This window comes from Metarhizium robertsii (assembly GCF_000187425.2).
Source record: "Metarhizium robertsii ARSEF 23 chromosome Unknown MAA_Scf_2, whole genome shotgun sequence".
NCBI classification, from domain to species: domain Eukaryota; kingdom Fungi; phylum Ascomycota; class Sordariomycetes; order Hypocreales; family Clavicipitaceae; genus Metarhizium; species Metarhizium robertsii.
The window spans coordinates 24,211-50,185 of record NW_011942160.1 but is presented as its reverse complement, the minus strand read 5'-3'; the positions used below and the strand labels follow the sequence as shown (position 1 = coordinate 50,185).

Below are 25,975 nucleotides of genomic sequence, written 5' to 3'. Positions count from 1 at the left end.
ACTCATTAAAGAAGCAAATCGGGTAGCTCCCTACCTCGCTTGCCTGCCCTTCGCATCAATGACGCAAATCTCAAGCAAAGCGCCGCTTTGCTTAATGAAGGCAAACATCGAATCCTAGGTGGTTTCCCGACCTCATGATCTCCATATCACCCTCGTGTGATATATCTTCATCGTGCGGGCGATACTCAATAATTCAGTCGGTGTCGATGGTGCCCATACCATGGTTGACGCCGTCAAGCATTAATTGACATCTCTTTGCGACACCAAGAAGCTGGAAACGGATAGAGGCTTGTTGCGCCAGTTGGACAGCGTTGGAGACGTGTCGCTTTCATCTTCAGGAAGCTCCTTTGAGGCCGAGGAGAGCTTTTGTAGCGGGACCGCACTGTTCACACGTAGACGTGTTGATTCTGGTCTTGCCGTCATTGATCAAAGTGACTTTTTTGGTCTTGAAATCGAAACAGTACCAGCACGGGCCCACGGCCAATGAGGATTCATACCAAAATGAAGTGCACATGGCGATCCAAGAAGAAACACCTTGTTCCTCAAGGGGGTCGATACCGGGAATGACACCCGGGCGAGTCAAGTTCTCCTTGCGTCTAAGACAGTGGTATCGTAGCACTTGGGCAACGCCCAAGCAACCCCAGCTTTGGAGGCAGCAGTGATATACTCGTCGACTCGGCCAGTGACTCAACTTGCCATGTCAATTTGAGTAGAGACGTGAGGCCTAAGGGGTTGACAGCACTTGCACCTACAATAGCCACTTTCTCAATCCGAGACGACTTTTTCCCTTTTGACCGCAAGAAGAAAGAAGCCTCATATATCCGATTCAGAGTTGTCAATTTTGTTGAAATGTAGAGTGTGCACAAAATGTGTTGTATTCGTCTTGCCCTCCGACCTGACGGTTGGGGGCAATACTCACTATAAATACTAATACTAGATTGCCCTTATCTTACTTATACTCACGTGACTGACTCTCCTTTTCCAATAATTTTGTACGACGTTCGTCCGTAGTTACTCCAGGCCGCTGCTCGTCGACACACGACATCCAAGGCATATTACAGTATGGAAGTGGGAATGTGAGAAGTAAAGGGTAGAGTAAAAGACGAAATCCATATCGCTCGATTCTCGCAGGATATCTATACTGAGTGTCCGGATTCACGTGTTTGTACCTCTGCAGTGCCGTTCCAGTGTCAAAATAAAGTTGTGCTGTTGCAGAGTTCTCGTAGTCGGAGCCCCCGCGCTAGCAGTGCTACTCCCTCTTATAAGGTCTGCAGTGATATCTTTTTAATGGACTAGAGGTCCCGGCAAGATGCACTCATCTGAAACATGCAGCTTCATCACCTTGTTGGGCCGACCATTGCCCTCCAGGCTCTCGTGAAGCGACACAAAGGGAAACCCTGCAAAATCCAGCCATTTGACAAGTGCTGAGTTGAACTATTCTATGAGTGAGCAATATTATTAGCACACGTCTTCTCTCTTTCTTGCCCTCATTGGTTTTGGTGTGGTTTGTTTTCTTGACACATGTGCACAACCATTGTGTCAATACGCCCAAGTCTCCTGTCAGGGTCAGGGTCTGGGCAAGCAACTTGCCTTTCCATACCATGAAATTACCATTGATAGCTTATTTATTTGCTCTCTGCCTCTCTACCACGAAATCATGGCTGAAAGTCAACTCTGCCATCAGCCGACCATTCGCAAAGAGGAGTGCGTCGAAACTTGAGTCATGGAATTCCCCTTTTTAATGTAAATGAATGACTTGCTATATATGCTTTTCAGTGTACTGCTGCCTACATCTTGTCCATCATATCCTTGCTTGATACGGTTACTCTCACACCTGAATCACCACGCTTCACCGTGTTTCTTCCAGTGCTGGCAACGTTACTGGTTCCCTTCTCCATTACACTGGATCCTGATGATGACGGTCCGGATTCAAGATCAGTTTCACCTACACCCTGAGCCTCTTGTACTTTGGGTTCGTCAGCAAAAGCCAAGCCCTTATCCTTGATCAAAAATGTTCCCAAGAAGCATATTCCCACAAGTGGAACTTGTAGAACAAAAACGGCGTAGCTCGCGGACATGTAGGCGTCAAGGACACTAGATGGAATACCGCCAGGTACATCAGGCAAGTCAAAGCTGGAGTGGCCTAGGTGTGCATATTCTGGAGGCAAGGAATTTCGAAGTACCACTTGCAGAACGGCAGCTGATATGGCCAACCCAGCCGCACCACCTGAGCAGCGGTTAAAGTTTCTGTTGGATATGATAACAGCCCGTCTCGATTTTGGGGAATGGGCTTGGAGGGCAACCAAGGTTGGCTGTAACACTAATCCGACGCCGATGCCAAGAATGATTAGAGGTGCGACGATTGCACCGGGGTTCGTTTGTCGGTCGTATATGAGAGTGAGTCCAGCGCCGCTGTGATATATTAGCCAAACGTCCCCAGTTCATCCGGGAAGGGAGAACAAACAGCAACCACAGCCCAAAGCCACACTTGATGACAATTCCGTATCTCTTGTATCGCGCGATCCAATAGCCAGCTAGTATGCCAGATACGCTTTGAATTCCGACGGTGGGACAGAAGATGAGGGCCGATGTCATGATGGAGAACTGGCGCGCGTTTTGCAAATACAACGGGACGTAGTAAACGTATGATTGATAGACAAGTCCGAGAAGGAAGGTCTGAATGAGAATCACAACGATGACGGGGTTTTTAAACATGGAGACTGTGATGATAATAGATCAGTCACTGCTTGAAAATGGGTTGAAAGATGTGCATGTAGCCACTCACTCGGCATCATTGGTAAAGCGGCCACTTTCCATTCAATAATGACAAAGGCGATTAAAAACAAGGTGCCAATAGCTAGCATAGCGATAACCATGGGTGAGTCCCATGGAAAGTACGCTCCTCCTACACCATTCATCAGCGACGGGGGCAATGGTTGACAACATGCTATGAGAAACATACCTCCAGAGATGGGAATCAACAAGAAGATGACGGCGACAGAAGAAGTGAATAACCCCAGCCAGTCGACTTTCTTCATACTCTCTGTGAAACCAGCAGTAGGAGGCTTGGACGGCAGAAAGATGATGGCAACGAGACAACTCAGCGCACTCAGAGGAGCCAGCAGATAAAAGAAGCCACGCCAAGTATACTTGGACATAAATGCAGCAGCAATAAAAGGGCCCGTGGCACTACCCACGCCGACCATACTAGAGATGATGCCCTGATATTTACCTCGTTCTTCCAAGGTCACAACGTCCGAGACGATAATCATGCTCAAGTTGACGATGCCACCACCTCCAATGCCCGCAATGCCACGGAAGATGTAAAACATGGTCACATTTCGGCTCATTCCACACATCAAATCAGCCAAAGCAAGCAGAGCCACGGCAGTAACGTAGATGTTTTTCCGTCCGAAAATGTCAGACAGCCGGCCGTAGAGCATGGTAAATGTCGTATTCGCTATCAGAGACGAGGTGCCTGCCCAGGATATGGTGTCCTTGGCGTTCAACTCGGCAGCAATGGTGGGCAGGGCAGTCGATATTCCATTCTGATCAATGAAGGATATCATGGACGGAATGGCAAGCACACATAAAACAGGGATGAGTTTCCGACGAGGCAATAAATTTGCCTGGTCATGGAGGACCCTTTCGGCCGCTGTAAGTTCGGACATGATGGAATGCTTCAGCAGAAGAAGAAGAAGAAGAAGAAAAGAGCACTCGCCACAAGACTCGGTTGGCTCACATCGAAACACTAGATGGGACCAAGTCGAAGGAAATATCTGTCTTTTTTGTATTCTTCCTCATCTTGCACAATGAGTTCCATAGAATTTTATCACTTACACACTGCCTACAGGGGCTCGTGAGAATATCCAAAGACCACGGCCCCCGGCAACCACCCCTGGCAGATGCATATGCCCTACGACGACGGAGGCCGTAGTGCCTCATTTGGATGTCGGTACAAGGACGCCTGATGGCCCCCAACCCGGCAGTAGGGCCTTGGCATCATGGAGTCGTGGGACAGAGATTATTGCTCCCCCGATTGGGCTGTGCGGCGGCATGGAGACGGCCAACATCCACACCACCCCTTCGAATCATGGTAGCGCTCCGAGTTTGCTGCTGAGATAAGAGTTTGACTCTATAGTTACACTAATAACCTAGTGCGAAAGGTAGCGACCAAAAAAAGAATGAAAACTCGACCTCTTCTCCAATGTGACGTGATGAAGCTGGCATGTGTGGATATCATGAGTTGATAGGTTGTGAGAGCTTTGACCTCTGGGCAGCAACTCTGGAAAAGTGGTAACCCGTCCCCCGTAGAATCCACATTACGTGGCCTTCAATGTTGATGAAAGAGGATTCGGTGACGGAAGCTATCCCCCCCGTGTTGCGACTCTGCCATTTGAGAGGTTGCGCATGTTCCAGCCCTCAGGCAACGAACGAATGGCGAGCACTCGGCAACTAAGGTTCTAGTTAAGGTTCCGTGAGTGATGGTACAACGTGAGAGTCCCACATAAAAGTTCTAGGGCGAGTTCTGTTCCTGAACTGGACTGCCGACTTTTCATTGGTCTCTCGTCGAGTCTATGTATCTTATCGACATCTCACATCTCACTTCACCCATCGCCCATCTCGCATCCTTGTAGGTGACATGTCCGGGCAAATCTACATGTAGGCAGAATGTGTGCTTCAAGCACGCATGTGAACCGGCCGATGACGATGTGCGTTGCAGCCATTTGCAATCCTGGATTCCTGGGCATCTATGAACCTTGAGCCTTGGCAGATATCCTTGATCGGACAACTTTGGTCCTCGGTCCCCCTGGCTTTCAACGGGACGCGTCGCAACCAAATTCGGCCAATCTCTGTCTTCTCGCCGCAAACTACTGCTACTGGTCCTGAACGGGGAGATCTACCACATCTACATCGCAGTTTGACAGAATGACCCACCAGACAGCACATCTCCTCATGTACAGGACCCCATCAGATGTATAATGTTTCATCGTTCATCCGTGGTATCGTCGCCTCCACCTTTGATATCCAGTGTGCGTGCCACTTCATCTGCGGCAATAACGCCCAGATGACGGACAACGCCCCAAGCTATCCCAATGCCAGGGGTATGGATATGTTTTGCCAACAGTTTGCCTGCTACTACGACAATCGCACCCGGAAACAGCGGTTCGGTGAAAAAAAAAAAAAAAAGACCTACCAAAGGACTACAACTACAGCAGCTGATACGGCAAACGTCGGGACTTTCCAGAAAAGGGACGCCATCGAGTAGCCTGCAATCGTCATTCGCTCACCTGAAGAGAACAAAAGTTAAAAACGTCGCAAAGGAGCGAAGTCAAATAAGAGGGCCAGGGGAACCGAGATATCACCCAGGACGTCGCGTAAACAGCTCAAAACGACTCGACCGATAGTCACAACCGCCGCCCAGATAACGCTGGGAACAAGACCTGGTTTGCAATCCCCTCTCCGCCGAGGCCTGCTTCGTGATCTCTGCGATCCAACTGCTAACTGAAACATGTTTCGTCTATCGTATTATATTTAGCATCACCGAGCCTCAGTTACCGGAGATATGAGTGACACCTTTGGCGCCCGTGTGGACAAGCAAGACGATGGACATGAGCCATGTTGCCCTGTTCTTTGCTGTATTGGCAGTGCCATCACTCCAATGACATGCTGTAATCCTCTGATTTGTGCAATCGGAGCTTGTCCGACATCTCTGACCAAAACATGTACCATCATGCTGGTGACGAGTTCCAGAATGGCTCCGCCTACAAGGGTGTTGTAGAAATAGTTCCATCGGGCACCGGCACTGATGATCTGCCTGGCCGCAAGTGGGCTTAATGTGGCACTGTCAAGTCAGGTCATCACTACATTCGCGCAAGGGCATGAAAACGGGTAACATCTCCGACGGCAAACGAGCCCTCGCTTGAGCCTTATACGATTCCACAGCATGGAACCCTCCAAGTATCCTCATCAGAGGGCATGCAAGTCGGCCATTTCCGCTATCCATGCACTCTAGGCTGCATCTACCTAACCCGTTTCCGAGACAGATTGTGGTGTGGGCGGCGAGCGAGTAATACAGGGCACGGCGGATGGAAAGATATAACGAGATAGGGAGGGCGGCACAATGGGCCGAGGGCGGCGATCTTTGTCGTCTGTACGACGTGTGCATCTGGCGAACTAGGTAGGTTGCGGCGGTAGAGCCCTCGAAAGGGGCCAGGAAGATAAGCAATACGACTGTAGGAGGCAGTCTGCAATCTTGTCAGAGATGGAAACTATTAGCCCTGTGGATCGAAGGAGGCAACTCAACTCGAGACGGGGGGTCATCTGTCCAAGACAAGACTCTCATAGAGATGCTATTGACGGCTGTCGTGTTCAACCATCAGACATTGATGCCTTCTTGAAACCTGTTTTACCAACACCATCGTTGCATCACACGCTCCCACAAACGCAAATGTAGGGAATGTTGCTGCGAGGCGTCCATTGTTCCACCTTTGCCTCGCAGATACAACTTGACTCTTGCGGTTGACCCAGACTCAAGCTGCGTCATTCGTCCATCTCCTCGCATCCAAGGAGACAGCTCGGACTGCTACTCTCGAGGAGCCAGTTCCATTTCGGCTGTTGACATGGATGTTGTACAAGTCTTACTCTATTGCCACAAGTCGAGATCGGGGCTGCCCCCTGCCCCTACGATATCAGACGCCGTCCGGATCTCTCTGACGCATCAAATAAACCCACAATTCGGCAACGACTACGGGGTAATGTGAAAGAGGTATCCCCTATAAAGTTGGTGATCAACGTCGAAAAAGAGGCTTGCTTCGCTATTGGACAAGACTAGTTAAACACTCATCGCTTAGAACTGAGTGTTTCCAAGTTCGGCTTGCCGTATTAGTCGGCCAACGCGGGACATCCTAATGGAGATTGTCAGCCCAGTGCCTGTTTTGCATCTACTCCGCATGACAGGTTCAGATCTTCGCAGTTTGATCTGAGCAACGAAATCTGACTGCCTGTCCCTTCCTACCAAGTTGACGTCTCGGCCAGCGTGCGGTCTGACAAGTTGTGTGCGCCTCGTCAACCCTACCGTCCGCTTACACGCAGCACACTCTCAGAACTAGTATCAGATGAGCTTCCCCCGGCAGTCTCCGTCTAATCGCCCGAATGGGTCAAACTTCTGACTTGGGGAGTCCCAACCGAGTTTAGTGCTTATCCTGTGTACATGCGGCGTCGTTCTGCCGACGCCACGGACGGGGGTCAACTTTGCCAATCCGATCTGCCGGGGGAGACGAGCATCAACTAAAGGCGTCATCGTCACGACAAGCTCGTACAAAGGCAAGCCGTGATTTTGAAATTTCCCTTAACAATTGACAATTTGTTCAAAGACAGAATATGCCCTTCTGATTATGCATCTCCACATATCGTCCACGTTGTTATTGCCGCTGGGCTCGTTGGCATCTATTGCCAGCGGCAAGTTACTCAAACCACAAACAAACACATTCAGCTCCAACTTCACTCTCACCGATGAGCAAATTGCCACTCTGAACTTGTCATCCTCCGCAGCCAACAATATCAATGTTGCTGCGCAATTTGAACGCTCCAACTGGGCCACCGGTTCCGTCTTTGGCGATCCGTTTTACACCCATCTCCCGCCAAACGCCACATCCGCCGCCGCCGGCTCCGTCTTAAAAGCCCAAGAGTTCATAAACACGTCCACTTACACGCTCGCCCCAACGCTCGCCCTGTCGCGCATCGTATACCAATCCAAGACTCTAAACGGAACCCTCGTGCCGGTATCAGCATATATCCTGTGGCCATACATGCCCCGAGGAGGTGGTTTGGTCGCACCTCTTGTATCTTGGGGCCACGGCACCACAGGCATATACGCAGAATGCGCACCATCTCACATTCGCAGCCTCTCGTTCCACTTCTCTGGCCCGTACAGTCTTGCACTAGCTGGCTATGCCGTCGTGGGAACAGATTACGCTGGCCTTGGAGCTCCATTCTACCCTGATGGCAAGAATATTACCCACGAATATGGGCATCGCCAGCGGCGGGCAACGACCTGCTATACGCCGCCCAAGCTGCGCACGCAGCTTTTCCACACCGTATCAGCCATGATTTCGTCGTCATGGGCCACTCACAGGGCGGTGCTGCTGCTTGGGCTGCGGCTCAGCAACAGGTCGACGCAAAAGTCCCTGGGTTCATGGGCAGCATCGCGGCGGCTCCGGTGACGAATTCCTTCGAGTTCTTTACCACACAGAGCAAGATTGGGCTCGTTCAAGCGGCTCAGGCAATTCGTCTGGTTTTTCCCGAGATTCCCATCTCAAGCATTCTGACTGATGTGGGTGAGAAGTTTGTCGATCTGATGGGCATAATACAGAGCTGCAACTCTGTGTTTGCAACCGCAGCCATGGAGCTGGCTGGAACGGACTTTTTACACCCCAAGGTGAATCTGACTAGAGACGAGTTTGTCAATTCGCACTATTCAAAACTTTGGGCGGACCTTACCGTTGCTGGAGGCAAGGACTTCCAAGGGCCTATGCTCGTGCTGCAGGGAACAGCTGATCATATCCTTCCTGAAACCTTGACCGCCAAATACGTCAACAAGACGTGCGAGAAATACCCCCAAAATGAACTGCAATATGTAAAGGTCAACAGCGCCGGCCATGTGTCTGTCGTATATGCCACGCAACAGATCTGGCTCGAGTGGCTGGATCAGCGTTTCTCAAAACGCGGTCGTTTTGATAGAAAGGGCACCTGCAGTCAACATGAAGTTGGTTCAACAGCTCCTCGGCCTCTAGAAGAGTACCAGGGCGAACCGAACTATTTTCTAGAATATTCTTTAGATTCTTACCAGGTTGCATAACAACAGTTTGCACAATCATAATGATTCTGCGGCGTATCATAACTGCATGTACCATTAATATAGTAATATATGCTGGTAAGAAGCGAACGCCAAGATGAAGCTGGCTTTGAAGCCCTGCCGCTATATATATATTGTCCGTGTAAAATCCCTCCCTCTTTAATGCATGTTCTTCAACGTTCCTTGCCCACCCTGGCCGTAACGATGAACAAACAGGAATGACCTCAGCTCCTTGCGGGCTAGGCTGTTATTTGAATCGCGGGCACTTATTCCTTAATGACAAAACAAAATTATCCTTTTCACGCACCATCTGTGACTTGTGCCACCAAGTTGGGGATATCATCGACCCGTCTCTTGTTGAGCAAAATGTCGTTGACCGCCGTGAACAAGGGGTATTCCTTCTCCAGCCCACGTGCTTTTAAAAAGCTGTTGACCTCATATGCTGTGGTCGTTCCTTGCAGCTTCTGGCCGTTCAAGTCTTGTTGCTCCACTTCATCAACTGTGATGCCCTTCTCAACAGCTTTTTTGGCACAACGGAAGTTTCGTCCGCCAGAAGAAGACGTAATCAAATCAGCTACACCAGCAGACGTTTCAGTAAAGGTTTGGCTCTGGACTGTTTCACCAAAGAATTCCTTTCCGAATTTTACCATTTCCATTAAGCCGATGCGCATAATCGCAGCCTTGGCATTATCACCCCAGCCACGCCCGTCAACAAAACCAGCAGCTAAAGCAACAATATTCTTCAAGGCACCACCAAGCGAGACGCCGGCGACATCGGACACCATCTGAACATGGAAGTACGGGCGATGGAATAGAGTGCGGAAGCAATCATGATCCAGTGGCGGATATTCCGCAGGCACACCAGTGAGCTTAGTTTTGGAGGCTCGGCCTCTGCAATCTCTGTGCGAAACATCCTGCAGGTCGGTGACGGTAATGCCGGGGTTGGGACTACCAGAGCGTGGCGAAGGATTTCTGCTATTGTCCATCGGTGGCGGGTCGTAGGCGATGGTGGTCTCTGACCACTTCTCGGCAGCAATCTCGCTGGCGATGTTGGCCCCACTCAAGGCACCAACGTAGATATTCAAGCCGTCACCAATCCACTCACTGAACAGGCTGACACCGTCGTCGGTGACGTTGACTCCCTTGATACAGCTGATGCCGCGTGCGAATGGCAAAATGCGGCCCCGCAGCTGGTCACAGACCTTGGCGATAAACTGATGTGGCAGATTGAAGATGAGGATGGACGAGTCCTTGACGGCATCGACGAGCGAGGGATTGGCGACGATGTTGGAGGGGAGAGTAATACCAGGCAGGTACTTGACGTTTTCGTGATATTTGTTGATAATGGAGGTCAGTTTTTGAGGCTTGTCGCCCATAGATGGATCGTAGTGCTTCGAGTCGCTGGTAACAACAACTTCCTCCTCAAACACCCACATCTGGACCTGCTCCTCGAAGACGTCATTATGCTGCTTTGTGTTCTCGGCAACAATCTTGGCAATCGTAGAACCCCTAGGGAGGAAGAACAATATTAGATACCATTTCACAATCTCTGCATAGCATATGCCGTTCAACCTCAATGCCGCGCCACTTCGTGTGTGCTTACCAATTGCCGGATCCCACAATGGTGACCTTGTGCTTCTTCTCGTGGCCACCAAGAAGCCCGTTGCCCGTCATTTTGCCGAGTGCTGCAGAGTAATACCGGACAGGCGAAGAATAAGATTGCAAGCGGCGAAGCTGGGCAGAGAATCGCAGAATGTGTAGCCGCGGCATACGATGTATCCCGCAAATGAGAATGAGGATCTTGAGGGTACGTACGAGGGGGACCGCGCTTCAATATATGTGCCCTGAGCCAAGAGAGAAATGTTGGTCGACACCCATGATGCAAGGCCCAGAACATTTGAACTGCCCCTCCAACGGCACAGCAGCATCGTACTGAAGCTCTCACTGGGCAAAAAAATGAAATGGGCAAGGAGCACGAGCCCACGCGCTTCACCGCTTGCTTATTCTAGTTTAGCGCCCAACGGTTGGTCCGTGTTGGGGCAATTCGGTCATGGCCGGGTCTGGCCGAGATGCGAGGCTTCTTGGACCTTGCTGGGATTTTTCTCAGGCTGTCACATGCCAGCTGACATCAATGATGCGACCAGACATCCAGACGCTAATTATAGCGATCCTCAACCAGTAGCCAGGCAGTGCATTGCGTATCTCTGACAGGGCTTCCGGCGGACACTGTGCCGCTGTGGCCTGTTGGGATAAATACCAAAGGAGTTAACATCACATGCCAGATGCCAGGGCGATGTCGTCAATTGATTCTCCTAGATGGAGCAGGGTTCAGCTGTGTGTTGCAGGACATGCGGCCGTTGAATCGAGATAGCTGCCGCTTTCCTGCAGGTCCATGGCATCATAGCATATTTTGCGGATTCTCCGAGCCGAGGACTTACAGAGCGTACCAGACATGTATTGTCCACATCTGTCCCCGGTGGTCCTCAATCTACTGCCTTTTCTTGGCCGCCTCCTCATTGTCACGCCGAAGCCGAGGTGCCGTGGCGAGACTTTCGAAGGTGAAAGTCAGGTAGCATATGCCAATTTCCCCTATCTAGCAAGCCCTCTTTTACTCTGTACGGGGTTCATGAAGGCTATGTGACTAGGTACGAATACCCACAACACTCTACAAGACGAAGCTGTGGTAGGACATCAGCAACCGAAATCCTCTGAAGGGTGTTATGCACTCGAGCTTCAGACTATACATATACGCTACATGCAAGTGTGTTACATGATGTGACGTGCCAAGGCTAATCAGCAGTAAGTTGTGACTATGTGCCCCAGCCCTCTCTATCTATCTCCCTACCTATGCTTTGCGATTACCTAGGAGCGATTTACTTTCATCCGACTCTTCCTCCTCGGTCCTCTCTCCATCGCCGAATATGGACTTGAATACAGCGTCATACGACATCCACATCATGTTGAATATCAATGTCACGCCACCCGCAAGCCATGGTGGGAGCTTGCCAGTTTCATCCGCCAAGAATCTGGACGTGATGAGATAGAATATCAACAACGGAGCCCAGAGAGCAATGAATAAATATTGTCCAACTTTCTGAGCCCATGTTGTTGCAATATACGGATGCAGCGATGCAAGATACTGTTGATAACTGGTAGGCAAGTCGTGTTCCCTTCCACCATTCCGGAGTAGGCTCAGGTAACGTAAGCTGGGCTGAGCATAATCAGGGTCTGGTCTTTGTCGCCCATCGAGGAGGTGCTGCCACCAACTCCTATCGTCATTCGCGTTCGATGTGTAAGCTGCATATAACGTCCTTGCGAGAAAAGGCGTAGGTCCCTTGGGAAATATTTCCTTCGGCGCGATGGGATAGCAGGGAACGACAATCTCCTTGTAGCTGGAGCCTGCACCCTCAGTGCGCAGAATGGTTCTGTAGTCCTCCTGAGTAACTTCATACACCACACCGATGAGCCCTCCGTCCCATTCCATATCCTGGTGAATCAATTCGGCCTGAGTGCTCTTCTTCTTGTCTGGCACATTTCGAAATCCCACGTTCGCGAAGCATGGTTCCTTGTAAGGTACTCCAGCGAGATCGAACGTGAGACGCAGACTGGGAACCGCCACGTTCACCTGCGACAGAGGTCGAATGCCTCGGACACCGAGAAACGTTTCAGCACTCATATTGGAGCCATATGCCAGATACAGGACGGTTTCGGCTCCTGGTGAATCGGATATCGGGTGGACATCTTGGGCAGCTTTCGTAAGGCGTTCCGATGAAGTGGTTAATATTGAGGATATTGAAGGGTACGATCCTCGAGAAGGTTGACGGGCTGAGACTCCCGCCTTGTCTAACGCCGCTGACGCTACCGACGCCGCGGGCTCTACATCGGTTGGAGACGGCATGCTGATTCTATGGACTCACGGGCCGTCGCCGCTTGATTTGGCTCAAAAGATGAGTACAGTATTTCAGTCGCACCCTCCGAGTGCCGCTTGTATTCCGGGGTAGCAACTTCTACTGGGTAGCAATGCGGGAGGAAGAGAACCGAAATACGGTTCATGTCAAAACCAACAATTTAAAAGGCGCTAGTAGGCGTTACCTAACGAGGTTTTGGTTTCAAGGTTCAATGTTGCTTTTTGTGGCCGATCGGACCATCGCAAATTTCTCCACTGGGCGGACTTTCGGCGGAGTGCGCGGAGTCGTCAGCGCGTCGAATGCCTACAGCCTACACTGTAGGTACGCATCAGCCTTCACACTAGAGTGAGCAGGCCGTTCAATTAGATGAAGCGACCATCCGGAATCCATGGTGACAACGTGGCACGGAAGAGATGTAATCCGAGGACAGAATAGGCAGCTTTTCGAAAGTTCATCCGTGGCCCTCCCTGATGTCTGCTGCTTTTGTCTGAAGCAAGTGGACAGTGAAGGAACAACCACGGCCTGTCCTGCCGGCCTCTGCGATGTCCCGAAGTCCGTGCTCACTGTGACAATTCCACTTGACACGGGTGCTTCTGATATTATTGTTCCAATCACTGTCAACTACCAAGCAAACGGAGTAACGGCCGCTCTTCCAAAAAAGAAAAAAAAGGTTCCTCAATCAGTGGTAGGCGAGTGGGAGGATTCATGTAACCTTCCAAAGAAAATGGGCGTAAGACCTTAATATTTTTAAGGGTGCATACGTAAAATACCGTATTTTTTGGTATTCCATCGTGTGACAAGGAGGCTCTTAATCCTGACTCCTTCCCTATCGCTACGGACGACCCGGGCGCAACCTCCTCGCACCGCTCCTTCCCCATCCAAATATGTTGCTTACTTTCTTGATGGGGGGCAGAGAGGAACCTCCCTATGAGCCGTCGGTTTTCCTTTCCCACTGTATTCTGTTCATTTACTTGTGGCGATGTGACGAAATTACTAGGACATCATGCCACGAAAATCGAGCTTGGCTGCTCCGAAGTCTGCATCAAAGAAACAGGCAAAGAAACAGCTGCGGCTTCAGTCAGCACAATTTGGAGAGTTAGAAACCACTCCAACCAGCCATCATGACAAGTCACCGATGCCTCCCGTGAGGCAGAAAGCCCGTGCCAGCCATACCGATTGTCATGATACCGATCAAATAGTTGATCCAGAGGAATTCGAGGATGGAGTCGACGATAATGACATGGCAAAACTCGCTGACACTCCAAACGAAATTAATACTACCAAGGACAGGGAGATAATCTGGTCTGAAAAGGATTCCGAGACACACAGGAGCTCATCAATGTCTTCTGAGGAAGAGGAGCAATCAGGACACGTTTTCGGATATATTAGAGATGATATTCCGTTTACTAGTCCTGCCTCTGGACATGATGCTCTTCCGGATACCCTGCCTCTCTCAGCGCCTCCAGTGAGTCCTCCCTCGGCCGATTGTCAAAGTCAATCGTCACAACATGTGGATTTCTCCGAAACTGCATCCACGCTTTTTCGCAGTTCTCCATTCGGAAGGAGCCATGCTTCCAGAGGATCAGTCACGACATCACAGCCTGCCTCAACGAAAAAAGATATGACGCTCAACCTCGTTAGGATGCAACTTCCAGCACTAGATCCATCGGATATAGGCATTCCCCATGCATCTGCCGACTGTCAGACTAAGTCTGATAAGAACCCAGCTCGAGTCTCATCAGCCCCACAGATTACTGAAGAAACCTTGCCATCAAGCTGCCATCCGATTTCAACATGTGGTGTAAATCTTGAGGCAGAAAGCGTCCATACAGTCAGGACCTTAGGCCCAGGAGATATCTTGTTAGATCATATCACATTGGATCTACCTAATGCTAATGGAGAAAGAAGGCCAAAAGCTCCTGCTATTCCATGTGGCGCCAAACCTCCGAAGAAACGCAAACAGCGGCCTAAGACTCCCATCCAGTTCGATGAAAACACTCAAGAGGTCAAATCCGTGTCTCACCAGCCGCTCTACAGGAAGTTATATAATCAACCCGTACTGAGAGACGAACAAGAGGCATTCAGACAAGAAAAATTATGTGGCAAAAAACGCAAAACCGACGTTTCTAATAGCAATAATTTGCAAAAAAGGGTCAAATCCGCAGTAATCCACTACGCAGAGTCCCTGGTCGTCGACAGCGATGCCAATAGGCAATGTGTCAGCCGGCCAAGCTGTCCCGACCCTCAGCATTCTCTCAAAGATCTGCATAATGACGAAATATCTCACGAAATCATAAAAGAAAAAGCACAAATGTCTCAAGTTATGAGCCCGATACCTTTCGAGAACAACGACGTAGGCGACTTCCAAACGACGGACACAGAGACCATACTGGCGCAGTCGAACCGCAGTCGTCCACAACTCTCGGCTGTAAAAACTATCAAGCCTACCGAGAAAGTCGGTGACTGCATTTTTGTTGCAACGCCCCAGAAGCGCACAGGTAATGACATTACAACAGCGAAAGAGACCTGGAAAGATTTTTCTGTACTCGATCCTCACATGAAGAGCCGCCCGTTTGCGGGCGTTGAAGGTGATGGAGATGCAGGCGTTTCAACAGACGACAGTAAAAAGACGAACTCAGTTGCTCATACAACTGGTGTCGCAAGAAGCTCTTCTAAGCCTGTTAACTTCCAAACTTCCCAAGCACAACGTTTTTCCAAGTCCAAAATGGTTCAGAAAACCGCCACTGACAGACGGATCGGTCAAAATTTCAGCGTGAGTGAAAGGGGCAGTCCAATTCCCCGCCAACAGCAGGATAGCAAGGTTGATATACCATGTACGAAAGAATCAAGTGTCTCTTTGTTGGATGAAAATATTACTGGGATAGTTCATGGACATTTCGAGGTGCAGAATTGCACCCTCATACCTGAGAAGCACCGTTCCCGGGTGCAACGGGCTGAGGAATGGGCTCCTGTCAAGGCAAATTTTGAGTCCATCAAAACCCCCGATTTAATACAACGCGGAGATCATCCTGAGCTACTTCAATCAATCGTATCTGACATTCGACGAATTCTAACGAAGCATCCCAATATAAACAAGACTGAACACGCAGCCCAGCCTGTCACTACATCCGATAGAAGTCGACAGCAGCTTCACGAACTGGTCGACGTGCGTTTTTCCAACCATATATTCGTAAAGGATTCATCCGAAGTCTGACTGGTAACAGGTTTTTATGAAACGTATTGACTCGAAACGGGCGGAGGTACTGACAGTAGCGGATGGGTATAAGAGAGCTGGTGACCGTTGCGTTGACAAGATACAGTCTCGGTTTCTTGGAGAACGCCGTGCGGTGTTTGACGATGCCACTGTTCATGCAAGAAGGTTTCACAGTCTTGTCTCTCAAGGGGTAAAACTGACAAGTAGTAATGGTAGAAAAGGAAGTGAGTTGTTGCAAGGTCTGCAACAGACGATATTGCAGCGAGCTTCGCTGTACGAGCATGCTAGCTCAATCATGGAGGCTCTGTATGAGCAGCATGTGGCAAGCAATTTTGGTGAAGCACAGAACTCCTGTTGCTCATGAGCCCGTTGTGATGGGGCTATCCGACTGAGCAAGAGCATTGCCGAACGATGATCAAAGGCCAATGTGTACGGAAATCATACTTGCGCTTGGTTGCAAGGACGATTTTTTCCTATTTTTTTTATCCTAGATAAATGGGCTAGATAGGTTTCTTGGCACGTCCAATGAGTCTGCGTGATTTTAAATAAAGTGATGGTCTCGCACAGAATAACGGCGTGCTGGCTGTATCGGGTATTGGGCCACACAAGGAGCGGAAATCAGATAATGCCCACAGCATTGTATGGAGCTGCGTGCCCATTCCGTCAAGGTCGCTTACAATTCTCTCCTTCGTAGCTTTTTACTCAAGGACTTGTATCAGTACAGATTCTTCGTACTGTCTACTTACATAACAGGTAGGTACAAGTAGCTAAGATGCCTGCTATCTTGTCGTCGGACTTGCCAGCTCTACAAACAAAAGTGGCACCTGGGAGGTTACCTCTGTTAGTGCATGTTATTATTTCTCCCTATCACATGAACCATCGCAGACTTCCTAGAAATTTCGTGCAAGGCATTGACAGTATACTATCTGCCGATAGCTAAGCCATAGGAGAGAAAGTAAATACAAAAAGAGCACTTTCAGCCGTATATGAAGTAAGGGGCTTCGAGATTATTATAGTTACCTTTACGACCTTGACTCGTAACTACCGCGTAGCGAGCCTTCCTGTGTTGTCTTACTAGTCGCTGCTGTTGTGCTACTCTTCGCTCACGGGGCAGCAGTCATTAAACATTTCAGCAGTATGGCTCCCGATGTCCTCCCCTTCTGCGTCATCGGCACTCTCTCCAGGGAGTCGTGAGCCTGCACTGTCGTTGAGCCCTCCTCTCACAGCTAACGTTCGCAATCAAGCCGACGAGGGCTTTCATCAGATTATCGATTACTTTCATAATAACATCCAGACAACAACGGCAAGTATAACCGACCAAGACTCATTAAGCTAGTGTATCAGTATGCCAGATCGATAAAGTCCAAATACAACATCTTACGGGCATTATTTTGCGCCATGGAGCTGCCGATGGAGGGAGACGATATTGACTTCTTGGATGGCGAGTGTTTACTCTCACGTTTGCTTGAATTTGCAGTCCACTTGGTCAATAACCTTTTCATGCCAGTCTGAGATAAATCCTGCTACGTAATTATCTAACTCTATGTATTACGAGCGGCAACTGTAAAAACCCCCCATCCTACACCTCATTATCGCCCAGCGACTCTAGGGTCAAGTAGTCGAGACTTAATCGGAACATCAGAATGGCTGTCAACTCTTCGCCCTGATTGTTTAATTCGAGACAGGCATCGCTGTATCGTCTCGCGTGCTTTCGATATAACCAAGATAAAAAAGGGGAAAACGCCAGAGGGGGTAGATGTCACACGGTTAGGTTAGGTAGGTAATTTCCAAGATCCCGGGTGGTCCGCCTTTTATAAAAGCGCCATCTCAACTCAGTGATTATTATAGTCGACGTCAGGAGCCGAGATTGCCACCATTCCTTATGCACAGCTGATATATGCTTCATCTGCAATCCCCCGGGCGTGTCTACCATGATTCCAAGGCATTGTCTACTACTACCACCTACCTAGATAGCTACCTTCAGTCTGTGGCAGAATATATTTGCCCACCGAAACGTATACACTAATATGATGTCAATAGTATATTATAGTATAGAGCGCGATAGCCAGGTACCTGATCTGGTTAGATACTGTTTGCCGCCCACTGTAGAAGTAGTCATTCGATGTCGTCAAGTTCAGCCAACCGATCAATTGCCCCTCTGCTCCCACTATCTTAGCCTGGCGTTGACGAATGACCAAGACGTCAAAATCCTGAAGATAAACAGCGCATTTATCTTTCACGCACATCCCAACAGGGGCGAGATGTTTTATATTCTTTCAGGGAAACGGACGATGGCGGTGGAAGGAGGGGCAAAGAGTGTTTGGCGTCGCCCCGTCGCGCAAAATGCACACATCACGATGGAGAGAGCTGGGAGGGTGAATGCAGGTGACCAGGAGGATTCAAAGAGAAGAAAGACGGTGAAAGATTTCAGGCCTGCTGCACAAAAAGCTGGGCACGTGACAAGATGGTGGCATTCAAGTCGGAGTTTTTTTTTCCTCACCAGACTTCGGAATCGCTGGCACGCTGGGTTGATGAGTCGTCGACTGCGGGGAAGTGGCGGCGGGGCACCGAGGCACATGTACATACATGTACTCCGTATTGTTTAACAAGAGAAGGTCTTATTTTGGTTGGTCGTCTTCTTTTTCCTTACAACACGTAACTACGACAGTACACAGAGATATAGCGGGAGAGGAGCAATTGATCGGCCGGCAGACTTGACGGCATCGAATAACTACCACCAAACTGCCTAGGCAGGTAGGTGATAGTAGACAATCCCTCGGAATCATGGGAGACACGTCCAGGGGGGCTACAAGGTCTGTACACAAGGAATGAGGGCAGTCTCGGCTCCTGACGTCGACCCCAATGATCACAAAGAGTCGACATGGCGTTTTTATAGGAAGCACATGGGTTGAGTCGTGGATACAAACGTCATTACATCTTCTCGCTTGGACTCGCCTGTACTGAGCATCTCTGAAACCATGCTCGGCACAAAGGAACGTTGAAGTTGGTATCTCAAATGAACAGAAGAGTAACACCCAATCGGGGCGTGGTCAAAAGGACGAGCGGCGGCAATGGGGACAATCAATGGGGGCTGAGCCGCAACAATCGTCATCGTCTTGCCTTACAAGCCACACTAGCCTGGATGCCCAGATGCAAAGCCAAAGAGTCAGGCTAGCTCGATTGAGAGCTTGGTAGGCGTCTGGTGCATGGGCTCGTTCGTGGCCCTCATAGCAGTTGATGAGCCCATCGCCTAAGTTCACCTAATTGTTCAGTCACACACACCACTCTTGACAGTCATTCATTCCTTCCTCGCCCATGACTTTCCAAAGGTGCGCTACACTCTGACTCCCTCCATCTCTTTTTCAAATCCTGCTGCGTTGTTTCGCATCATCAATCTTTATTTGTCTGTTATCCAAGCTTCCCCCGCGGTCGCATGCCATTCGTCCGCGCACAGACCGAGGGGCCATTGGACAGCCCATCGCGACAGCCGAACTCAAGCGCTCAGGTGCTCAAGGGCTGCCAGGCGTGAGACTCTCATGCCCCCAGCCCCCGTCCCTCCATCCAGCGACCATACTTGACATCTGGACACTTGCATGTATCCACTTTGCCTCAACCACCTTTCCCCATCCCACTGTCATCAGCCGAGCAAAAGCCCACTAGGCTCGACCTTGGCTTAACTTTGGGTCCGTGCCCCGCTTTTCAATCATCGTCAAGGACCCCGTCTGCTTCTTCTGGTTTTTTCCCCTTCTTCGACAGCACCCGCTTCTACGGCTTGTCGTTTATTCGTTCGAGGCATCACAACAGCTCCAGCTTCTCCGACGCATCCAGTTCCACGCTCTCTATTCCACCTGAGAGCAGAGTCGAGGCTGGCAGCAAGGGAGGCGAATACTCCAAGACCAGATCCGAGACCACAACCAAGAAAATGCCCTTTCGACAACGCATGGCCCGCCATTTTGGCGATTCGGTACGTTAAAAGACCATGATTGTTCCATACTATGGTCTCCAGGCTCAGTCGGAATACTGCACGCGTCATGTTACCCAGAAGTTTGTTTGTCCAAATCATCGTCGTGCTTTATAGTGTCTGTGCACACGTCCAAAGTACACGCTTTATTTATTTATTTTACGTCCTGGTCCCCCTCCCCCTCTACTATTCTCCTGCTCTTATTTGACACGGATGTGGACAACCAGAGTCCCTACAGATTTTAACCTCTTGGCTTTCCCAAAACAATCTTGCTGACTTATTCCCCGAGATAGCTCTCTCCTGAAAAATCCTACTTGAGTTACTACGACGTGTTGTTAACCGTTGAAGACATCAAGTCGCTTAAAAATGACTGGCTTACGGATAACAATATTGCCTTCTGGGAAGAGTACCTCGAGCGGGAGACCTTACCTCGTTACCCTCAAGCCAGAATTGTGCTGCTACGTCCGAGTATGAGTTTCCTTCTGATGAAGGAGCCTGATATTCGTCATGTACGCTCTGCGCTGCCGGACTTCTCCAAAGTTACCCACGTTTTCCTTCCCATCAACGACAATCGCAACGTGGGTGTTGCCGAAGGTGGCAGCCATTGGTCTCTGCTGCTGGTGTCACTGTTGGATGGCATTGCATTTCACTACGACTCACTCGGTGGAGCAAACTTCGCGGAGGCGAACTTGGCTACACGACGGATGGGCGAGGTTGTTGGAAGACAAATGCGTTTTATCAACCTTGAGGACTCGCCGCAACAGGAGAATGGCAGCGATTGCGGCGTTTTCGTCTGTCTCTTGATGCGCCACTTGCTGGTCAAGCGCCTGCTAAGTGCCAATGCTCGAGAAAAGGTCTCAATGAGCATGGCGGGCAAAATGGTCGATAGTAACGGCGGCCGGAAAGAAATGTTGCGCATCATTGAGAATCTTCGCAAGGAAGGAGAACGTAGACGATCGTAAGTGTCTATCTGACAGATTACTCGGCGCAATCAACTAACACGTATCACTCTACAGGCGGAGCGCAAGCCCATTTACTAACAAGACGCCTCCGCGGATTGAATAGAGCTCGGCTCGCCATGGCACCCGCACTAGACCTGGACAAACACTACAGCAAACGGAAGAGGGGAATCATGAAGTCAGCGAAGACGATAGTCAAGGCAGCTCTCTGCCGCGTTCCATCCGATCCAAGGTGCGCCAATACATACATTTTAGGCAACACACCCAGTCAGAATGCCTGCATTCGAACCACCAAGACAGCAGCGATTCCCCGCCCGGGGATGAAACCACTACTGGCCCCAGCATCTTCACATTTTCTCGAACTCGCGAGGTCAGCATGTTACAGGCTTCCGCAACGGATCGGGTGGAGACAGATGAAGGCAATCCCCGACGCCATCAACAATGCTCACGAAGCAACAGCACCTCTAGTGATAGTTTCGATGGCTCTTATCACCCTGTCACGTCTCCGAGCCCATGTCCGGAACAAGCAAACATCACTTCGTTGACGATCAGGGCGAAACGGCGTTTACAGGCAGCTCTGGAATAGACTTTCAGCTCCCGTCCCCCTTCTACCACACCGAGTTGGCCAAGACGAATGAGCATGTAATCATGCGGTGGCCATTCTCCCCAATTTTGGCAGGTTTCTTTGCATTCGTTTGAATTCATTTCGACGCATCATATTTGTGCAATAGCGATTCAGCATTTCCTGTTTTGTACTTTTTATCAACGTTTTTCTCTCTCTCTGCGTGTGTTTCTATTTTTCGTTTGTCTTGTTTTGTGGCGTTGGATGAGTATTCTTATGAATATTTCGGTAGAGCGCTGGCGTTGTGACGGGCTGAAAAGACATACCACTTGGCATGGGTGCATTGTGGTGACTTTTTGTTAATGTCTACGCAGCTACAAAGGACGGATGGTTGATGTCAATGGCGTCTAGGAACTAGAGAATTAAGTAATGGGAAGTTTGGGGAGAACCTAAGGCACATCCAAAGCTCCAAGGGAGACATGGTGATAGGATGCACCATGGAGCTATGGCACGAGTTACGGAAGCATGATATTAAAATTCGGCAAATATCAAACTATTCCTTTTGCTGCAAAACATGATTTTACTACCCTTGCGCCGTGAACTCCATTACATAGACGCGGTGTGAAAATGTCGGTAGTGGAAGGCCGCAAAACTCTTTTACATGAAAAGATCCCCCCCAATCCCCAGCATGGTATCATAAAATATTGTGAGACGAGAAGCATTGCGATACCTTCGTCTTATTTCCTAGCAAAGGCAGGGTTTTGCTCCATAGTTGCCGAAATATAACCCCTCAAAGCAGCCCACCTATCTGATGTAGCAGCTGGTGTCGTGGTCGACATTTGTTGCGAAATACTTTTCTCAGCACGAGCTTCCGTTGCCATCTTTTCATCATCGTCGTCGTCGTCGCCGCTGTCCTCTACATGGCCATCTTCATCAGCCCTACCCTGTGTTGTTTTTCTCGTAGCATCCTGCCGATGCATGGCCGACAACTTCGCCATGCTAGCCCCAAATCTCTCCATCTCCCCCTTCACGATTTTCTCTTTTTTCTTCAGTGCTCCTTTCTTGCTCCTCAAGCTCTTGTGCTTCACCCTGCCCGCGAGCACTTCTTCGCCTCCCTCGCCGCTCTTTAGCTCCGGCAGCGCATCAGCCAGGCCCTCCAACGTTGTCTTGAGCTTATTTTTCGGGCGACGACGCTTGTTCTTTGCGATTTTAGAGGATGTGATTCTCGATACGAACGACGAGTGCTTCATGATGCGCTTGTCGCGCTTGGAGTTGATAAAGTCATCTGAGACATGGGCGTCTGTACGGAAGACCTTGGATGGGAGAAGTGGGTGGATTTGGCCGGTGATGCGTTGCATGCGCAGCGCTCGCGCGGATGGCGCCTTGCCGGTGGTTGGGGGAAGGGGAGCCTGGAGGGAGAGTTTTTTCTGTTAGCTTCTCGAGTACTCCTATTGCAGAGGCGATGTGTAGGGGCGGTTTACCATTGCGATTATGTGGTTCAGTTTGGTGTGGGAAGTAGACTACGAACGCTTTCATGGCGACAGGAGTCGTTCGACTTTTTTGGTGGGGCCAACTGCTTGGTGTTTTGTGACTTGTCGCCTTGACTCTGGGCCGTTTGACGGGTTTTGTCCTACCCTGCATTGCGAATCGTCTACACCACAATCTGGGACTCATTTGCTCGACGCCCTTGATATCACCTTGAGATAAGGGCTTTATATGGCGTCTCAGCCGTCTTATCGATGGAGAAGATGGAGAATATAGAACATCTCCGAAAGGAGATTGCAGTCCGTGAATCAGAACTAGCCGACCTCAGGGCGTGTCTCGCCACCGCAGAAGCTCAGCAAAGACAAGCCAGTCCCAAACTGAATTGGAAATGGCCTCTCGAAGAACACGAGTACCAGCGTTACGGGAGACAGATGATTGTCCCGAACTTCGGGCTGGATGGTTTGTTGCCACCATTGCGGCAAGATGAGTTTGAAGTAGAATAAAAAAACTAATGCCGTGATCCAGGCCAACTGAGACTCAAGCACGCAAAAGTCTTGCTCGTCGGCTCGGGAGGGCTCGGTTGTCCTGCGGCCGCATACCTTGCCGGCTCAGGTGTCGGTGTTCTCGGGCTCGTGGATGGAGACGAGGTCGAAGTATCCAACTTGCATAGACAGATTGCCCATTCGACTGCTCGCGTGGGCATGGCCAAGGTTGAGAGTGCAATCACTTTTCTTCGCGAGTAATGCACATCCCGACTTTTTTCTTTGCCTCCCCAAAAAGCCACTTGCATGCCATTACTAGTTTGCTGACTGCTCCGCAGATTAAACCCAACCGTCTCTTACAAGGCACACGTTGCCCATCTCACGCCGCAAAATGCAGAGGACATTGTTTCGCAGTATGATGTGGTGCTTGACTGCACCGATCACCCGACGTCTCGCTACCTCATATCTGACATTTGCGTCCTCCTGGGGAAACCGCTCGTGTCCGCATCTGCATTCCAGACTTCGGGACAGCTCATTGTGCTGAATAGTCCGGCTGGCAAGGGACCCTGTTACCGCTGCGTGTTCCCCAAGCCGCCTCCCCCCGAGAGTGTAGTCGGCTGCGGCGAAGGCGGCATCGTCGGCCCCGTCGTCGGCGTCATGGGCGTCCTGCAAGCGCTGGAAGCCATCAAGCTTATTTCCAGAGGCGGCCTGGAAGCATATGACTCTGCCGTGCCAGAGATTCAACAGACGATGATGCTCTTCAGTGGCATGGCGGATAGTTCACCCTTCAGATCGGTTCGTATGAGAGGCAGACGAAAAGAATGCTTTGCATGTGGCGAAAACGCACAGCTGACGCTGGATTACCTGAGATCGTCCATGGATTATGTGCAGTTTTGTGGTGTGACGAGGCCGGTGCAGTTGCTGCGGGAAGAGGACCGCATCACGGCCGAGGCGTATCAGGGTCTTGCTCGGAGCGGCGCGGATCATGTGCTGGTCGATGTGAGGGGGAAGGAACATTACAGCCTATCGCACATTCCTGGATCTATCAACGTTCCCATAAGTCGGTTCATGAGTTATCGTGCCGGTGAGACACTGCCTGAGGGCATTCCCGCGGATTTGCCTGCCGATGTGCCGATATATGTTGTGTGTCGGGTCGGCAACGATTCACAAATTGCGGCTGCCAAATTAAAGGAGTTGGGTTTAGATCGCAATGGGCAACGTTTCGTTGGAGACATCTCGGGCGGGCTGCGGTCGTGGAAAGATGCTGTTGATGATTCACTACCGTTTCTTTGAATAACCTTACCTACACAACACCCAGCCATTGAAAAGTAGGACGAAACAGTAGTAAGCATACACGATAATGAGATATTCCTATATTGCTACAACGAAAGTTGGGGCACATTATTCTGTCTCCTGGTTTAAGTTCTCCCCCCGTACTTTTACGTAGTTGTGACAACGACCTTCCTTCAAATGTTACATAGTCTTTCCCTTGTCCGTAGTCCATCTTGAACGAATGGAATTTCTACCGTTGAGCAGAAATTTCACACAAACGCCCTAGTCTTCTTCTTGTTGAAGGCCCGCTGGTCCTTGAGCCATTGTCGGTATCCGGAGACGCTTTGGATCTTTTCGCCGTAGAAATCGGGCACTACAGAATGATTAGATCACATCTCTCGGCGAAATCGTTAAACAGATAAATGAGCTAAACCGTACCTGGATTACCTGCACTGGAGTTGGTAGGATCAACTCGGTTCTTCTTCACCCTGGCAAAAAACTCCGTCTCCTTGCTCATCATTTGGGCCTTCAGGCGGTGGTTGAGAAGGTAAAACACCTGGTTTCCAATGCTAGGGCCCACGAGCCACCCCATGGCAGCACAAGCCAGCGTCATGAGACCCAGTGTGACGAAGGGGTCCAGAGGAATTTGCATCACCACGGGCTCCGCCATGCCCGTGGACAGCAGAATGGCACCACCGGCACCACCAAGCAAGCCCGTCGTTACGGAGAAGAACAGCTGGATACGTCGACGGCGAAGTCGCAACTTGAAGAAAGAGTCCCAGTCTAGAGTGGACTTGGATGCAGCGGCACCTGCCCCGGAGGAAGTCCCCGAGCTGGACGTTGATGAGGCGGCACTGGCAAAGCATCGAGCCTGCGAGGTAATCGTCATAGGTGAGGTCGTGCGGGCCCTCGGAACAAGTCGAAGAACGGATTTGCTCGATGCAGCAAGGCTGTAGCTGTGCAATTTCATGGACATGGCATAGCTACTCGGTTGCGAGGGAGCGGCGTTTGTGAGGCCGGCCGGTCGAGTGGCGGTCGACATGGAAGCTTTCGAGCAGCATCGGATAATGGCCGTAGGAGACTTGCTGGAAGTTGCTCTGGGCACGCGCAGAGCCAGAGATTTCAGAGACGAAGACATGGTGGGAATATGAACACGCCCGTCAAGTGCTCTGTTACAGCATTGATAGTGGTTCGGTCGGCATTCAAGCTTGGGGTTTGGGAGGGAGCTTTTGCTGGCGCTCGTGATCTGGGGGCGGAGTTGGAGAAAATGCTGGT

At 50.3% G+C, this 25,975-nt stretch overlaps 9 protein-coding genes across 9 annotated transcripts; 4 read left to right on the top strand and 5 right to left on the bottom strand.

The window, feature by feature from the left end:
• Positions 1-1,787: 1,787 nt before the first annotated feature.
• MAA_06995 (Major facilitator superfamily domain protein) lies at positions 1,788-3,671 on the bottom strand (the record flags this gene model as incomplete). The annotated part of the gene is made up of 4 exons (XM_007824993.1): positions 1,788-2,412; positions 2,465-2,720; positions 2,786-2,905; positions 2,963-3,671. 4 exons carry the CDS (start codon positions 3,669-3,671, stop codon positions 1,788-1,790), a joined length of 1,710 nt encoding a protein of 569 aa, XP_007823184.1.
• Positions 3,672-7,397: 3,726 nt separating this feature from the next.
• Positions 7,398-8,860, top strand: MAA_06994 (secretory lipase; the record flags this gene model as incomplete). The annotated part of the gene is made up of 2 exons (XM_007824992.1): positions 7,398-8,099; positions 8,138-8,860. 2 exons carry the CDS (start codon positions 7,398-7,400, stop codon positions 8,858-8,860), a joined length of 1,425 nt encoding a protein of 474 aa, XP_007823183.1.
• A 296-nt stretch (positions 8,861-9,156) lies between these two features.
• On the bottom strand, positions 9,157-10,531 carry MAA_06993 (glycerol-3-phosphate dehydrogenase, NAD-dependent; the record flags this gene model as incomplete). The annotated part of the gene is made up of 2 exons (XM_007824991.1): positions 9,157-10,366; positions 10,461-10,531. 2 exons carry the CDS (start codon positions 10,529-10,531, stop codon positions 9,157-9,159), a joined length of 1,281 nt encoding a protein of 426 aa, XP_007823182.1.
• A 1,171-nt stretch (positions 10,532-11,702) lies between these two features.
• On the bottom strand, positions 11,703-12,755 carry MAA_06992 (gliotoxin biosynthesis protein GliK; the record flags this gene model as incomplete). Its single annotated transcript, XM_007824990.1, has 1 exon — positions 11,703-12,755. The coding sequence occupies one exon, from the start codon at positions 12,753-12,755 to the stop codon at positions 11,703-11,705; it is 1,053 nt and encodes a 350-aa protein (XP_007823181.1).
• A 1,013-nt stretch (positions 12,756-13,768) lies between these two features.
• Positions 13,769-16,343, top strand: MAA_10760 (uncharacterized protein; the record flags this gene model as incomplete). The annotated part of the gene is made up of 2 exons (XM_011412679.1): positions 13,769-15,931; positions 15,990-16,343. The coding sequence occupies 2 exons, from the start codon at positions 13,769-13,771 to the stop codon at positions 16,341-16,343; spliced, it is 2,517 nt and encodes an 838-aa protein (XP_011410981.1).
• Positions 16,344-19,901: 3,558 nt separating this feature from the next.
• MAA_06991 (Ulp1 protease family protein) lies at positions 19,902-21,005 on the top strand (the record flags this gene model as incomplete). Its single annotated transcript, XM_007824989.2, has 3 exons — positions 19,902-19,943; positions 20,234-20,898; positions 20,957-21,005. The coding sequence occupies 3 exons, from the start codon at positions 19,902-19,904 to the stop codon at positions 21,003-21,005; spliced, it is 756 nt and encodes a 251-aa protein (XP_007823180.2).
• Positions 21,006-22,198: 1,193 nt separating this feature from the next.
• On the bottom strand, positions 22,199-22,819 carry MAA_06990 (uncharacterized protein; the record flags this gene model as incomplete). Its single annotated transcript, XM_007824988.2, has 1 exon — positions 22,199-22,819. One exon carries the CDS (start codon positions 22,817-22,819, stop codon positions 22,199-22,201), a length of 621 nt encoding a protein of 206 aa, XP_007823179.2.
• Positions 22,820-23,209: 390 nt separating this feature from the next.
• On the top strand, positions 23,210-24,721 carry MAA_06989 (Rhodanese-like protein; the record flags this gene model as incomplete). The annotated part of the gene is made up of 3 exons (XM_007824987.1): positions 23,210-23,405; positions 23,472-23,685; positions 23,767-24,721. The coding sequence occupies 3 exons, from the start codon at positions 23,210-23,212 to the stop codon at positions 24,719-24,721; spliced, it is 1,365 nt and encodes a 454-aa protein (XP_007823178.1).
• A 248-nt stretch (positions 24,722-24,969) lies between these two features.
• On the bottom strand, positions 24,970-25,838 carry MAA_06988 (Mitochondrial import protein Pam17; the record flags this gene model as incomplete). Its single annotated transcript, XM_007824986.1, has 2 exons — positions 24,970-25,073; positions 25,139-25,838. 2 exons carry the CDS (start codon positions 25,836-25,838, stop codon positions 24,970-24,972), a joined length of 804 nt encoding a protein of 267 aa, XP_007823177.1.
• Between the last annotated feature and the right edge of the window lie 137 nt (positions 25,839-25,975).